This window comes from Heterocephalus glaber, unplaced genomic scaffold (assembly GCF_053883595.1).
Source record: "Heterocephalus glaber isolate CG9 unplaced genomic scaffold, H.glaber_assembly_v1.0 deba00000621, whole genome shotgun sequence".
In the NCBI taxonomy this organism is placed as follows: Eukaryota; Metazoa; Chordata; class Mammalia; order Rodentia; family Bathyergidae; genus Heterocephalus; species Heterocephalus glaber.
The window spans coordinates 1,317,811-1,335,199 of record NW_028258153.1 but is presented as its reverse complement, the minus strand read 5'-3'; the positions used below and the strand labels follow the sequence as shown (position 1 = coordinate 1,335,199).

Here is a 17,389-nt window from a genome sequence, read left to right as displayed (position 1 = left end):
CCTTGGATATGGGATTGTAAGAGAACTCTTCCTTTATGCTTGTTTGGTTTTTTGTTTGTTTGTTTGTTTGTTTTTTGGTACCGGGGATCAAACTCGGGATCTTGCACTTGTGAGGCAGGCGGCAGAACCACTGAGCTAAATCCCGGGCCTCTTCTTTTACACTTTACACACTGTGATGTCTGACTTTGCAGTGAGCAGGAACCAAACATTACTAAAAATTTCTTAAGGCCTTTATTTTTTTCAATAGAAAAGTTTCTATCCTTGAACTGCACGATTCAGAAAAGTTCTCTTCTCCTTTATTTCCCACCCTCACTCCCTAATACAACCAAGTGAATCTTTGCAGAGATCTCCATGATATCTTGGGGGAAAGGTACAAAGCAGACAACTGGAATGGCACTATTTCAACACAGTGACAGAGAACAGTGAGACTTGGCAGAGGCCCAGGAAATGTCCGGCAGGGCAGGAGGAGGTACAGAAGAGAGGCCACGGAGCAGGAAGGCAAGGGGAAGACACACTCCCTGCTTCTGTCCAGTTTGAATCTTTTTACTTCTGACTAGATCCAGAGTGTGTACAAAACATGGACCTAAAATAAAACAGCAACACCAACGCCAGCAATGCTCTCATGGATAATGTGGCTCAGGACAGGGAGGTCTAGCATGAATGGAAACAGGAAAACACTTTCAGGCAAAAGGAGCTATTTATTGTGCTCAGCTACTTTGGGACAATACCCTTCCATGGAGCTTTTAAGTTATTATTTGTGGTACTGGGGATTGAACCTGGGACCTAAGCTACTTTGGGACAATACCCTTCCATGGAGCTTTTAAGTTATTATTTGTGGTACTGGGGATTGAACCTGGGACCTTTGCACTAAGCTACATCCCCCAACCCCGTCCCCCCATTTTTTTTTTTTTTTTTTAATTTTGAGACAGGGTCTTGCTAAGTTGCCTAGGCTGGGCTCAAATTTGGGATCCTCCTGTTTCAGCCTCCCAGAGTGCTGGCATTATAGACATGCACTAACATGTCCAGCTAAGTATGTATTATATTTTAGATGAGATTAGGCGCATTCAGGGTGGTATGGCCGTAGACTGTATTGTATTTTAAAGAACATCTATCAACTGAAAGGTTTAGCAATTTTTTTCCCAGAAGCTTGGCTGAAAATGCATAAGCAAGAGGGAAACTGACCATTGACTGCTCCTCATGAGCCATTCCTTAATTTCAACAGCCAGGCATCTGGCTATGTGTTCACTTGTTTGGAGCTGATGTCTACTGAATATGCAAAGGGAGTATTTGGGACCCACATGTCCAGGTGTAGAATAGAGACATAAATCCTAACTCACAGAAGGGGAAAAAGAGCAAAATGGATGAAGAAGGCTTTAACGAAGCAAGATTCAGGCAACATTGGATGTGGTCATCTATGCTACAGGAGGGATGTCGGCACTGGTGATTTTCTTTTTTCTGACTGTAAAAGTGATACAATTTCAAATAGGTACAAAAATTACCTGAGATAAAAAAATTATCTGAAATCTTACCACTGTGAACATCCTCCAAGACATATTTCTATACAGAAACTATTTTACATAAGATTAATCAGCACCTGCTGTTTTATAACTTGCTTTCTGAAATCAACCATGTATTGTATAATCTTTCTATTTATGTAAATCTACATCTAATTATCACTTATGTTCCAGTATACAGTCATCCTTCAGCTTCTATGGGGGATTAGCTCCACGATCCCCAAGGATACCAAATCCCACACACACTCCAGTCCCTTATATAAAATGATGAAGTATTTGCATAGAATCTACACACATCCTCCTGGGCATGGTACTTTAAATCACTTCTAGATCATTGATAATAGGATGAAAATGTTGTGAACAGTTCTCATATTCTCATACTATATTGTTTAGGGAATAATGACAAGAAAAACAAAGTCTGGAAATGCAATTTTTTCTTTTGTACTGGGGATCAAACTCGGGACCTTGTGCTTTCGAGGCAGGCGCCGGAACCACTGAGCTAAATCCATGGCCCCGGAAATGCAATTTTTAAAAAGATATTTTCAACCTGAGGTGGGTTGAATCCAAAGATATGGAATCTGCAAATGGGCAGGCTTGACTCCTTTTTGAATCTGGCCTCTCTTTATTTGCTGGTGTGTGATGACAAATTCCCTAGAGTGAGGCTGCTGAGACAAGCACTCTGAGGAAATCCTAGAGCCCACAGGTCCCCGCCACCTGCCTCACTCCAAGGGCACCCTCCACCCTGCACCAGCCGTGCTGGGCTGTGGCAATCTCCCTTATGTTTGCTAATCTAATAAGTGAGAAGTAAATTTAATTTTTACTTTCACTTCTAATTTGGCAATATAAGATTGTTATTGTTTCATTGATAATGCTTTCATATTTAATGGTCACTTATACTTACTTCATCTTTTCATTTTCAACCAAAAGGCCTGCATGTTATGTTTTAATACAAAATCTCTATGCATAAGAGAAAGATTTAATATATGCTTTTAAAAAAATCCCACCATCTACAACTCTACCCTTCTCCTTACATATTTTTTTTTTTGGTACTGGGGATCGAACTCAGGTCCTTGTGCTTGCGCAGCAGGCGGTGAAACCACTTGAGCTAAATCCCTGGCCCCTCTCCTTACATTTTTATGTTGATTTTTTGTTTGTTTGTTTGTTTTTGGTACTGGGGATTGAACTCGGGTCCTTGTGCTTGCGCAGCAGGCGGTGAAACCACTTGAGCTAAATCCCCGGCCCCTCTCCTTACATTTCTAAAAGCTAAAAAGTAGGCTCCACCCTTCAATGAAGTCAAAGCACTCAAGGGCCTTTTGGCCCCTAGCGCATTCCAGAACAGGCGCAGCCTTGCGGGAACTTACCACAGCGGAACACAGACAGCTGGGCCAGCATAGGCACCTGGTAGGATTTCCCATCAGCTGCCACAAATGTCCGCTTCTTGGTGTTCTCAGGTTGAAACCGAGATTTCCACAAGCCCTTAAAGTACACAGCATTGACGAGAACCAGTCTGGTAAGCATGCCATCGATGAGATCCGGGGACAGCAGATTGTCGATCATGCCTGTGAAGCCAAAGCACAAACAGAGCGAGACCTCAGGACTGGGGGCTCAGTGGGGGCAAATGGCAGCTGTTGGGAAGAATGAAAAAAAAACCGGATTTTTAAAGGAACGTGTTAAAATACTCTTTTATACTTCCCAATAATTTCCCCACTCCAATTTAAAATTTTCAAGGAAAAGTGGAAAACAAGTTAAAAATCAGAGACTGGAAAAGACAGCAGTGATCTCCTACTAGGGTTACCAAACTTAGAATCAAGTCATTCCAACTGATTCCCTCCACACTCCTTGTCTTAGGAAAGTTTACTCATCTGAATAAGCTATGTCTAAATAATGATTATCTTCCCTATTTTTACTGATAACTACCATGTGCTTGCTGGTTCCACAAGATAAGCAGCTTTTGTTTTGTTTTGTTTTTAACCACTGGGTTGATTTAACCCAAGTCAAAAATAAACACTTCAGCCTGTGCAATGCGATCCAGGGTAAATGCTTAATTTCTCATAAGATTTCAGAAATGTTGAGGATTATCTTGGACTCCTGAGTTATCACAGATCTCACCACTACTTAAAGAAGGGCTGAAACTGAACATTGGTGTCTCCATTTATGGGTCATACATCAAGCTCGGTCCTAACATTATGGCGATAAGAGGAAAAGGAGTCAGCCTAAAAGAACCCCTAACTTGGAAGGAAAATGTTCCTCTTGAGATGTCAGGGATGGTCCATCTTACTGGAGCCAGGAATGAAGAACCAAACAAAATTCTTTTTATCTCAGGATGCTCACAAAGTCTTTCTGGAGGGCTGTGTGGTTCAGGTCCTGGGTTTTTATTTGGAATTTTTGCTTGATCTTTGAAGATCTGGCTGTGTGTGTGTTTACATAAAAATCTATTAAGATTAGTTCACTGAACTTCTTAGCATATATATCTCAGTGGATATATACACACACACCTACGTATACATATACACAAAGCAAGGCATACCCTAAATACTATTTATAATACTTCAAAATGTGGAGATTAAAATTAACAGCTACTGAAGAAGCCAGAATGTCTAATTCAGCAAAGAGAGCATTAAGACCTTCTAAATGCTGCTCATGAGAGTGCTGTTGCACAACGAATGATCATTTAATTGAGTCATGGTAAACAAAACCAGGTGATCCAGTGTGCTCAGATAGTATCATCCTGGCTTGTTACTTCCACAAGGGGGCACCAATGCCACCCTGAATAAGGGCCTGAAAGGAAGCTGTCAGCTGCCAAAAGAGCCATCATTTCCTGCAGTCCAAGGCTGGCCTCTGCAGACAGCTGTCCTGGGGGCAGAAGTGGGAACTTCAAGCTCCCCCAACAGTGAGCTCCCTAGTGTTGGTTCCCAGTAGTGAATGCTGTTTCTTCCCTTTGTTGGGAACTCCAATTGGAACTTTCTTTAGGGTGTAGCCCAAGGGTCCCCCCTCTGCCTACCAGTAAGCCTCCTCTGACTCTCTCCCCACCGCTTGCAGGAGATGCCTCCTTCCTTTGCTTCCCCTAGAGTTCAAGGGTAAGCACCACCATGACACTGTGGTATTTATCCCACCCAACCTCATGTTTCTGTCTCTCTCAACCAGAATGAGCTGCACTCGGGGCTGTAAGGACAAATTGAGTGGGATCTGGTTTAGCCAGCAAGGTCTAGGGTAGATACAGTCCTTGAGGAAGCACTGCTTGAGCCAAAAGCTATAAATACACCTCACACTTTTTCTTTTCTTTTTGGTACTAGGGATTGAATCCAGGAGTGTTCCTCCATTGAGCTACACCCCTGGCTCTTTTTCTGTTGAGACGGGGTCTTGCCAAGTTGCCCAGGTGGGCCTCCAACTCAAAATCCTCCTGCCTCAGCATCTCCAGTGACTGGGATCACAGGAGTGCACCGCGGGGCTGGGCAATGTTTCCCAAGGGCTAGGCCTGCTGCTAAATGATTCATATGTACTGGCCATAGCCTCATCACAGGCTTCATCTCGTTACAGTCATTCTAACAGCTATCATTATTGCATCTCCATTTTACAGAGGAGGATGCTGAGGCACAGGGAGGTTAAGTAACTCGCTCAAGGTAAAGAGCTAGGAAGTGGCAGAGCGGAGCTTCCAACTCAGAACCTATGATGCCACCACTGGTGATGGTGTAGAAATGAGCTGGCACCGCCACGGGGAGACAGTCCCTGCTGCTGGATGTACATGGCGGGTCTGTGACAGCAGACAGGGCGGCAAGCAAGGGGACCAGCAGGAGCCCACGTGGCCGACACACCAGGAACAGAACAGAGAGGTCAGGCCTGTCACTAGTGGGCCAGGGGCTGCATGCTTGGCTCCTTCTCTGCAGGGAAGGAAAGAGCATCTCCGCAGGGCCAGCTCGGCAATCTTCTAGATGCAGACTGCTGTGGAAACTGCAGTGGGTTTTTGGTTGAGCGGGCGGTAGCCAGAGAGACTACATGTCCTGTCGTGTTCAAAACAGTCCCACACAGCGAAGAACTGCTCTGCTTCTTGCATAATTTTAGAATGTCCCACCAGATATTCACTTTAGTGGGAAGCTTGCTTATAATTATCTCAGTTCAGAACTTCACTCTTTTTTCAAGTTTAAATACAAACTCTATGTGTATACATTTTTTTCAAACAGATTTTTCATGTATGCTAGATTTTCCAGGAATGTGACTAACCTAAAAATTGATGGAGCCCATAGTTCATTCTGTTCAGAATTTTATCAAGAGTTTTGCACCACTGGAGAAAAATTTGCATCAGCAATGGTAACACAGCTCATTGTGTTGATGTCACCACTATAACATATCTGCCTCAGCTGCTTCTGTAGTCATCAATTCACAATTATTTTAAGAATATTTTATTTTGTATTCCTGTGTAGTTGCATTTTATTTGGCATTCCTGTGTCGTTGTACCCAAAGGTTTAACTATTGAACCACATATATAAATCACTTCTGTTTTCCCCTGTGTTACAGTTTGGCCCTATACTAATTTTTTAAAAATCTGTATCTCTGCACAGGGTATATGATCAATGGATTTCATTTCAGGATAGTAGACTATTAAAATTATTTCTTTAAAGGATGGGGTTGAGTCTGATGGGTGGAAAAGCACAGCTTGAGGCTCACTGCTCTCCCTCCCCAGCAAAGTCACCACCAGATGGTACATTAATGGGGTCTACACTTGGCACTTTACAGAAGAGGGAGGAGGGTGCAGTGACATCACACAGTCATGAGCCAGAGTCCCAAGCATGAACTTGGTCCTGATGCACCCACTGCCAACCACTCTTTCCACCTTTGGCCTCCAACAGCCAGACAGCTGCACGAAATATTCACACTGCTGTCTTTGGATCCCAGCACAGTTTCAGGAAGGGAACTGGATTGGACAACAACTGAGAAAGGATGCTATGGGTTCACACAGCCCTGGATGCCTCCATGCTCCCTGAGAATTCTTCTTCCACCTGATCACTAGTTCTCAAAGGCTTCTCACACCTTTGTGTGTGTCCATAAGCGGGGGTGATGAAGACAGAATACAGGCTGCCAGTCCTTCTTCTGAGATCCGGACTCAGTAGGATCTGCATTCTCAGCACACTCAGGTCTCTCTGATGCAGGGGCACCAGGGGTGCTGGAAAGGCCGGACTTTCCCCAAGGTTTATCATTTGGCTTCTTCTTGCCCAGTCTCTCTGCTCCCACTCCTGGGACTCTGTCTGTCTCTTCCCTGAAAACAGCCTCCTGAATCTGTACTTCCGCTCTTAGCTTTCCTCTGCTTAGCTTTCCTGCAGCCCCTCCTGCGCTTTCGACTAATATGTCTGGTTTACAAATCAACAGGTTTAAAATGCTGACACTAGACATCACCTCCTTTTAATGAGAAGAGGCGCCTAAGCAAGCCATCATTATGCAGTGTGGAAAGTGGTGTAATGGCGAGGCTCGCAAGAGGTAATCACAGGCCAAATGTAATGAGCAAGGGGGCAACAGAAGGCTGGGAGGTCAAGAGCTAAACCCTTCGCAAGGATGAGGAAGAGGTTCCAGGCCACAGAAACAGCAGGTACAATAACAGGGAGGGATGAGCAAGAAAGCCTTCAAAGCAGAGAAGGAACTGGGGACCAGACCTCTAGAGATGCGACGTGGCGGGAAGTGAGGTTCAGAGGCTGTGTCCCCCACTCCCCACCTGCAGGGAGAAGACACCCCGAGGGCACCAACAGCAGGGCAGGCCAGCACAAAGGAAGGGGAGGCAGTGGGCTGAGTTCTGGGGTCTGCAGAGAAGGACAAGGAAGATGAGCGGCCGGCTTTCTGAGTCTCACTCGGACCTCCGTTCACACAACCCGAACTCACACGGGAGGCCGCAGCACTCACCCCTGGTTTCGTTTTTAACCCACGTATTGATGGAGTCGCAGACCGAGACCGGGTCTTCGAAGTTCACGTTCCGCACTTCGCACTGGAACACGTCTTTGTTCCTGGTCGCGAAGGGCACTTCCATTTTGAAGCCATTCTTCACAAACACGGCGTTGGCCACTGTCACGATGTCTTTGTTCTTCTTGGAGACGATGGCCTTGTTGATCTTCTTCAGCACTTTACCAACTCCTAAAGGGGAAATTCAAAAGCAGCGGTGTTTATGTAAGAATTCAGAAACGTTCTTTAAAAAATCCTTTGTATTGCAAATAAGGACAGTGCAACCGGGGAACGTATGAGTAGCAAGAGACTAAAGTCCTCTGCTTTCTCTTGAGAGCAGCCTATTTCTTTCGCAGAGGTGGGTAGGGCTAAAATAAACTACGAAAGCTCCTAAAAATCAGTTGTGCTTCTGGATGGGAACAGGCATATTCAGGATTGTCCAACAGCTCCCAGTGTAGCCTGCATTCTCTTGATAGCCATTCGGGGCATCAGGTCAACAGGAATGCTGGCATGTGCCTCGATTCTGTAGCCACATGGAGTAAGTCAGAAGGAATTTCTAATTCATTCTCTTTCTCGTCTAACAACCTTAAGCACTATTTCCTTTCCTGCCAAGGATTTAACAATGTGAGTACCTTTTTCTACTGGAGGAAAAAAAAAATGAATAAAATAAGCATTAGAAAGACTATTTAAAATTGCCATGTGCCACCAACCAGAACAATGTGATTTTTACTTGATATGGAGCTCAAAAAGTAAAGAAATTAATTTTATGGCAACGTAAGCTTTCTTTTACACAAGCCATTCATACATGCTCCATTTAGTTTTGCGGCATGAAAAAGAAAAGTAAGTCATAAGGATGAAATGTGTTTCTACAGAGAGCTGAATTACAGATTCTTCCTAATCACTGGGGTCTTTTCAAAATGACACTGTCCTAAAACATTCTGCTGGAGTCACCTTGGTGCTCTTCTGGAGAGCCTACTTGTGGCTCTGAACATGTGTCTTCCTCAGACCCCTTAAATACGGAGCAGGCTAAGGTCTTCCTGTAGGCCACAAAGAGGGGTTTAGACGCAAACGGGCCCCCTGGACCTGGGCCCAACCATCCTTCACGCCACCCTGCAGGGCAGCTCTGAGGCTGAAGGACACTCCGAGGCTTCCACCACTAGCCCTGGTGCTTCCCATGGAGAGAAGGTCAGGGCAGAATTTCCTCCACCCTCCCAAACAGCCCGGCCTCCTCCCTCAGTGGGAGCTGTGTGGGCTCAGAAGCCGAGCCTCTGGGGCAGCCTGTGAGATCAGCATGTCACAGGTCTGAATGTCACTCACGCACCCTGAAGTCATATTCTGCAGGTGACCGCTAAGGATTCTGGAGGAAGAAAGGGTGTTTGGCGGCTGACAAGCCAATATCGCAAAAACCTCAGAAATAATGACTTAAAATCAATGTGGCTCAGGGTGGGAACAATAAACAAAAACCCAGTTGCTATTTCAGAATTGTTCCAGCTAACAGAGCCTGGATTGCCCTAGGAAAGGCCACAGATTTTGATTCACTATGAAGTTACAAATCACCAGGAGTTTCTGAACTTCAAGCAAGGGGCAGAACAGGGTGTTCAAGAATGCAGCCCTTCCTTGCTTCCAACAGGTGCAGACTCACACCAAGTTTCATGCTGTCTCAACGGCATGGTGCAGCCAGGGGCGCTGGCAGCCTGGTGGCAGAGGCTGTGCCAGGCCCACAGTCAAAGCGGCACAGCATAGCAGGAGCCACTGCCCTGCACGATAGAGTCTCTGTCTCTGCCTCATCTTATTCTCCCAGCTAAAGGCACTGCCCTGTGCAGATTCACTGAAGTAGCAGGGGTTGAAGAACAGGGTAGGAAAATGCCCGCATTTGCATGGAGTAACTGAGCTGTAGACGTGAAAGGTGACTTGTTGGAGGTCACCATGTGTGTTGGTGGCAGAGAAGGGTTTGGAAGCCGGTCCTGCTTCATTGTGTGCTACACCGGTGGAAGAGGCAGGCAAGACACAACTCTGGTCAGACACCTGTGGTGAAGGGGAACAACAGACACATGCTTCTATGGTTAAACTGGTGATTAAAAAGAGGCTTTTCATTCAATAAAACCAAACCTCTCTCACTGGGCCTTAACTAAGAAAAAAATGTTTTCAGCTGCTTATTTTAGATTTATAAGACGTTTCAAAACAACAGACAGGGATGTCCCACGTGGCCTTCACCCAGTTTTCCCTGTTGGTGTGGTGGCTGCATCAGGAAATTGGCTCCGGCACGATCCACAGGGCTCACTCTGATTTCATTCACTCTTTTGAACATGCCTGTGTGTGCCGGTATCGCTCATGCAGATTCACGTGACCCCTTGCACTGTTCCCTCCCCACATTTCACAAGAACACTGGTGACACAGTGCACTGTAGCTGAGTGGCCCGCAGAGGTGCGTGAGACTGAGTTTCTCTTAGAGACGAGGACTGCGGCACTGAGAGACCCACGGCTGACACAAAGCCCAAAGCTATGGAACAGAGTCCACTTCCTCTAACATCTACCCCTAAGCCCTATCCTGCAGCAGCACTGCTCCTCCAGGTGCCCTGCTTCTCGGGCTGTAAGCGACCGAAAGCAATGCCCCTCCCAAATGCAGGATGCCAGCAGAGGCCTCATCAGTAGGCTCGGATAGCACACGCACCGTTCACACCATATCGCATCACCGTCGTGAGCTGCTTCTTCGTCCGGCCATCAGCTCCCAGCTGCAACATCCCCAGGACAGATGCAATCCCATGGGGGGACACAATGATGTTGTCATGAGGCCGGGATTTGACGATCTGATTGAAAACCTGGATCCCAGTGTCGGAGCCTAGTTCTTCGAGAGAGAGTGGGTTGAACTGGGAGCACATGGAGGGCAGAGTCACTGTGGTCAAGAGGAAGAAGGGAAAATGCCAATTCATGGTTCCTTCCAGCGAGGATGGCCTGAAAGAGCACATAAAACATATTTGCATTATACTTCGACAAACACAAAGGGAGGGCTACTCTATCTTCAACTAGGTAGGAAACCTGTAGTCAGTGTAATGAAATGCCATTCTAATGAAATGCCATGCAAGGCAGGACAGGGTAGATTAAATCAGTCCTCAGTACACAGGCTTCGGCAAATGGCGAGAGGTAGCAAACCTCCCTTTGTTGGGTCTTCACTATGTACCAGGAACTATATTAAAATCATTATTTAGTTCTCATACCCACTCTGTGTTCACTTAAACCAGTATTACGAAGGGCCTACCGCATGCCAAGGCCCATCTAAGGGCCCGGCATACAATAGTAATACAATGGGTAATACCCCTGGCCTCATGGAGTTGCCATTCTAGAAGGGAGACAAAAAATAAGCCAGCAAGCAATCAAGCACTTTCAGGGTGGGATGAAGGCCCTGATAAGGCAACGTGAAGTGGGTGAATGGAGGGGCTAGGAGTGAGCCCCCCCAGGGAGGTCTGATGAGGAGAAGCCAGCCACTTGGATGCAGGAGGAGTAAGGCAGGCAGAGGGACGCAGAACGAAGGTCCCAAGGAGGAACAAACATGCTGTGCCAGGCGCCAGTGTGGCTGCAAAGTGAGGATTTATTTCATTCTGAGGGCCACAATAAAGCCCTGGAGGGTCTGAAACAAGGGAGTGAATCCTTTGGGTTGCTCTGATCATCTTATAACCACATGGATTTGACTCCTTTACCATAAGCATATAACACTTTAAATTAAAGAACTCTTAATTAAAATAAAATCCAGTGATAACTTCAAAGCTAAGATGGGACAGAACAATTGGCAAATCCATCAATTGTGATCAGGGCATAGCTTACACTATTCTCAATTGCAGTGACGTGTTTTCAACAGCCTTCATTTCTTGATTACCACGTACGGGGCTTCCTTTGGCTAGGACAGCCAAAGAGGTAAGAAATTCAAATATATTTACAAAAAAACACTTTCATTAAATGTGAACACAACAGTGGCAGCTGGTTAAAACAAAAGCGGGGTTTGCGGTCTTGCTAATTTGGTTCTTCTCTCGAAGGCAGGCACAAGGCTCCCAGGGAGCAAAATTGTGCCCCCCGTCACTCACTTTGATGTGTGGGAGGCTGAGTGTCTGCAGAGTGAAGCAGAGAGAGGGATTTAAGAGGCAGGTCAGCTGGACGGATGGAAAAGTGTCCATGAGGGGAAAGAGGGGCACTGGACAGCGCTGGGTACACTGTGCCCGGTATCTCCCGCTCCTTTCTGCACCCCCAGAACTTCCCATGCTAGGTCATGGTGCATGTTCAACAAACATGTGGGGATTCAACCCGGAGGCCCACGAGCACTCAGTTCTATTTTTTTAATTTTTCCTTGCATCAAAACAGTGTTTACTGAGCGTGGCTATGAACATGCTCGTGTTTAGTCCTCAGCCTCCCTGCTAGCTCCAAACACTCTCTGAGGAAAGTGCCAGCTGCTGCCTGGTCCAGGACTGGCGGTACAAACAGAATCTCCTGGCGGCTCCTCGGTCCTCAGCGGGCAGGGACCCAGGGAGGCCATCACTCAAGTGGGTGCTGCAATTTTCTTCTATATTGTGAAATAAGCACCTTTTAAAAAATTCAGAACATTCATTGTTTCTCCAGAGCGTAATTGTAAAATAACTGTGTAAACTCAGCCTGTCTAAATTCCAAACATGTAAGTGACCTACATACGCTCCCGCCTGGGCCCACACTACGGCCAGTGTGGCCTATTTTGACTTTGGTACCTCAGATGGCTCAGACACCACGACAATCCCCAGAGTGTTCTGGAGCCCGGACGACTGGAGAGCTTCCAAAGGCTACTGTGAGAGCTTTGCTCATGTCGTCTAAAAATCAGGAGTTGTGTTCTTTCCTCCTGCTCTCTTTCCTAAAGGCAGTAAGCATCCTCTTGAAAATTTAATACACCACAAAGTGATCGTAAGTATAAAACAATTCATATAATCTTTATTGCAAATGGTCAAATTCAGTGACTAGTGCCAATGGCATTAATCTCAATTATCGACTCTAGCATTATAGTTGAATTTGGCATCTACTCTCAGCATGCCATAATCTAGCCTCCCCAAAGAAAACCTACTGGATCAGTGACTATTTGAATAAATATTCACAAGGCATAAAGGACATTCAATTTGTCTTGCCTCTAGTGGCTTAAAGTTGATTAACTAAAACACCACATATTTATATCTACAGCCCTATGACTTGATAATTACACATCAAATGTATCTATGTAGATAGCTATCTAAATATCTGTATCTATATCCACATATCATTGTAAAACAAGGAAAAAGCACCAGTGACGATGAGGAACTTAACAGCTCCAATGTCTTGAAGTCAGCAAGATCAGTCTCCCAAATAAATAGCTATTTTATTTAGCAGAATTTTGCTTGCTTGTGAATTTTTGCTAAAAGAACAGTTTCATTATGATGTGGGAGAAAGCAGCCATGGGCATTTTTCTTGATTTCTTGGACCTGGGAAGTTTCTGAGGGATCTATGTACAGCCTTATAATAGTGCATTGGGACAGTCTCAGGGCCGTGCAGAACTTGGAAACAGAACTATTTTTGATTGATGTCCTGGGCATAACTTCTCCTTGGCCTCAATTTCCTGGGCCAAATGCTCATTTGTCTAAACTCATCTGGCTTGTATACAAGTCTAAGAATAAGCTTCTACTCCTCTGCAAAGTTCAGTGGCCAGGAAAGTAGGTGTTGACCCATAAATTACCGTAGGCTGTGTAAGTCCTAATAATGAAACATACTCGTGTCCGTCCAAATCGACAGTCTTACATGTAATAACTGGGGAAGTTCTTGGTCTTTGAAACGCTTCATCTCTAGAACAAGCACATTTCCATAATGGGAAGAACACAGAGACCTCCTTTTATTTTCATTTCTAAGAAAAACTACACTTTCAAGTTTCATATAAGAGAGACAGAATAAAAGTGTTGCTCAAATGTATTGTGTAGTATTGATATGGAGGATCATAAATCTTTTTAAGTGTTTCCATTTCTTGAATAATGTTTTTACAACAGTGAAAAAAAAAAGTATAGAGTTTGGGGCACCACTGAGGAAGATCATAAGCCTACTGAGAAAGCTACTGCCACAGGCATGTCCTTCCCAATGTGGGGTTTCTCTTTCCCCATGTACTTCTAGTTTCTCTTATTCCAAATCTTTTTACTCTCCAGCACAGGAAATGTTTTGAAGTAATTGGGTACTGTTCTGAGTGTGAAGCAGGATTTAGCGTAGTAAATAATGGGTGGGTAATTTAGAAATGCCAGGTTCCAAATGCATCGCTATACTAATGAATGCACTGCTCGCCCAGGGCAGAGGTTCCAGGAGCACATTACAGCCCGGGTAGCTTCTACCATCCCCCCTACACACGCGACGCTTGCGTCCTCTGCTGAATCTCAGTGCCATACTTTCAACACTTGGTTGTCTATGTTCACCTGACTGTTCAGAACACTACTGTGGGCTGAAAAACCCTCCAAGCCTGGTCTGGTATTTTCTGGTGAGAGGCTTTGGTCTTTCCTCTGATTCTCTCTCTCATCTTCCACCTAGCAGACTGCTAGTGCTTCTCCAGTTCCCTGAGGGCCCAAGTGAAGCTTTCCTGAAGTTAGCAAGATCAGGTTATTCACCTCCTATTCTGAACTCCTGTAGATTCCTACCTGCACCTCTTACCTGAGTTGTTTTCAGCATTCCTTCTTCCCTTCCACTGAGACCGGAAGCTCACAGAGAGCAGGGCCATGGGCTTCAGAGCCCTGGTGCCCACAGGGTCTAATTTAGAGCTTTTCCACTGGTAGACACTAAATAGAAGCAGAACCCTGGGACCAATCCAACTGCTCAAAAGTTTGGTTTGGAATACAGAGTTCTAAAAATAACTGAAGTAACTAAACATGAGGAGATGTCGCAAACACGCCCAGATTTAGAGTTATTCTAAGGAAAAATGAAAAAGGGTGGACATTCTGCTACCCCTGGGCCCTCGCTCTCACAGCAAACTTCTCGAAGCACAGCTACCACCTTAGACACTGGACACCCGCTTTGCAACTGCCCCTGCCCCCTCGGTCCCCGCTGCCCCTGCCCGAATGGCTGTCACCATTTGCCACCGATGGCTTGTGAGCACTGGTGACCCGACCCTGAGCTGAACAGGCTAAATGAATGAACAACGGAGATAAGGATACCTTTACAAATGGTGAAGCTTACTTTCTAACAAATACAGTGTACCTATATTGATACATAGTATATCTGCTCCATTTAATACAATACACTGTAAACGGTTCGGTGAAGAAAGAACACTACCAAATTCTTCTAGCTCCAACCCTTACCCAGGTCTGTTTGGGGAGCGCCCAGGAGCATCCAATAAAAAGGGAAGTATTTCATACTCTCTCACTCTTTGAAAAATATTTGATGAGATCTATTTTATAAAATATATGTATACATTTTAAAACTTTGTAACATGAAAGATGCAGACATGTGCAAAAATATAAAAAACTTACAGTACTCAATATCTAGATAAAACAATGATCAACATGGTTTATTTTATTTCTTCTCAAATCAAAGATTATTTTAAAGCAAATTATAGACATGCTATGATAGCATTCAAAATGTTTTCAACATATATTCTAAATCTAAGGATTTAAAATATGGATCCACACTATGAGCTTCAATAAGAACAATATTTAAAGTGTACTGAGCTCCTTAAAATGTGCTGAAAAATGTGAGTTCAAAATGACACAAAAATTAAAACGAATAGGTCCTTACTCTGCTAAATATGCAGTGTTTAAATTGTCCCGATCACCTTCTAATGTTTTATGTTTTATCTGAATCGGATTGAAGTGAGCTCTATACATTGCAACGGATTGATTTGTTTCTTGTGTGTTTTTTTTTAAATCTTCCCCTAATTGCTTTATTTTTAACTTTTTCCTTGGACTGTCTTTGTTGGAGAAAAAGTAGCATTTCCCCACCTGGATTTTGGTAATTATACTCATGTGATACTGTTTATGCTGTTCCTGTCTCCTGGATTTCCTGTAAATTGGGCTTTAGCTCTAGGACCCGGGGTCTGCAAGCCATGGCCTGAGGGCAGATCTGACCACATTTCTTGCTCTGTCTATTTTAGCTGAGTCAGTGCTCATATCAAGAACTGAGCAGATAGCAGACAGCGCAGCCTCGGTGCAACAGAAGACCTTATGGCCTGCAAAGACAAAACCATTTACTGTCTGGCCCTTTACAGGAAAAGTTTGCTGACCCCTACTCTAAAGGTTAATGAGATTCAAACCAATTCCTCTTCTGGAAAGAATATTTTGTAGAGGTGTTGTACAAGGTGATAGAATCAGGAGACAGTAGCTGTCTCTTGCTGTGATGTTAGTTAGCAGCTACTCATCATCATTGCTTAAGTGTGTTTTTATTACAGGTTGCTAAATGGTGGACGCTCTTGGGATTCAAATGTTTCTTCTTCATTCATGAGTTGGAATATTTCTATATAAAGAAATTTTCCATAACCAACTATTTGTTTACTCTGAGGTTCAGTTTGCATAGCAAAGGGCAGGATGAATGCTTGATTCATTCCCTATGTCTAACAGTTCTTGATTAAAAATGCGTTGGTTATTCAGGCTCTTAGTTGACGAATTTTGTTTCTGTGTCATTTGGAACTCATATTTTCCAACACATTTTAAAAGAGCTTGATCCACTTTAAATATTGTTCTCATAGAAACTTAAGAGGAGTCTCTCCAGGCTGGTTCTTCAACCTCTCTATATGATCTTACAGTCGTGATGTAGCTTCCTCATTTTCTGGTTCAACAAGATGGCCTAGACTCATTTGTACATTTCCTGTCCCAGGAAGAACTAAGTGGTTCCTTAGAAAGTTCTGGTTCCTTTCAGTGGGAAAGAATATTTAGAGACCACAATCTGAACACCCTCATCTACTAAATTCTAAATAAACCATAGAAATACTGGTGATATAGAAGAACCATAATCTAGTTATAGCACTCTCTGGAGTATATCCAAATACAGAAATTTGAATTTTGAAAGACAGCTTATATAATCATTTGTCTCCTGGGGCCACACAGGCCAGAGAGGGACAAGATGGGAAGTCAGTTGGCATTCAAATTTGGGCTAGGATTATCAAAGTGTACCATCCTCCTGTGAAGTCAGTGAGTCTCTTGAATCCAGGCCACCCTAAAAGTGGGATCGCTACAATGCAGGGACTTGGAATGAACAAGCAGCACCCAGTATAAGAAGAAGAGTCCCCCAACTTCTGCCAGTCCCTCTTCTCAGTGAAAGGTGACATTTTCTTAGGCGTTGGGAAGGTGTTGAGATCCTTTTGATCTGTCTGTTTCTAGGATTCTGGTTCTTTGACCCCAAGGCTCCTTATTAATCTGCCTCTGACTAGCCATTTTGGCTAGATGCTGCGGGACAAAATTGTGTATCAGACTGTATTCCAATGGTAACATCTCTCAACAGTTTGTTTTGTTTTGGACATGGCTTCCCAAAGGAATAGATATATGGAAGAGCAAGAGAGGAGGGAGGGGAAGGGGGCATAAAGAGAATTAAGATGTGTTTTATACATGTACCAACTCCCTATGATGAATGCAATCATTATGTACTGCAAACATACACTAATAGAAATAAAAAGACAAATAAATGTCGGGAGCAATGCTACATAATTTTAGGGCAAAATCATTTGGTTAGCCTAGTTCTCTTGCCTACAGCCCAGCTATGGAATTCCGAGACATAACTCCATTTTGGCCTCCGGTCACAACTGAGACCTCAATGATCCCGTGATGCTGTCTGTGATTCTCCAGGACAAGAAACGTCCTGGGAGCTGAAAATATCCTGGGAGGAACAAACATCTACTTAGTTCCTCACTGTTCTTGGACTGTTACCATCTTGTTTACCCGGATGTACTGAACTCTCCGCAAGTCATTTGTTACATTTGTTTCTCCCGATGTACTGAGTACTGAATAAAAGGTG

General features: G+C 44.4%; 1 protein-coding gene across 3 annotated transcripts in view; it reads right to left on the bottom strand.

Annotated features, from left to right (window-relative positions):
• The window catches only part of Serpine2 (serpin family E member 2), a 59,500-nt gene that overhangs the window by 12,834 nt on the left and 29,277 nt on the right, over positions 1–17,389 (bottom strand). For all 3 annotated transcript variants that reach the window (XM_004864465.4, XM_087205988.1, XM_087205987.1), the window contains exons 2-4: positions 10,107–10,387; positions 7,401–7,628; positions 2,876–3,073 (exon numbers count right to left, since the gene is read on the bottom strand). In XM_004864465.4, the coding sequence (XP_004864522.1) occupies positions 2,876–3,073; positions 7,401–7,628; positions 10,107–10,365 (685 nt within the window). In that variant the 5' untranslated portion in view covers positions 10,366–10,387. The remainder of the gene's footprint in view (positions 1–2,875; positions 3,074–7,400; positions 7,629–10,106; positions 10,388–17,389) is intronic.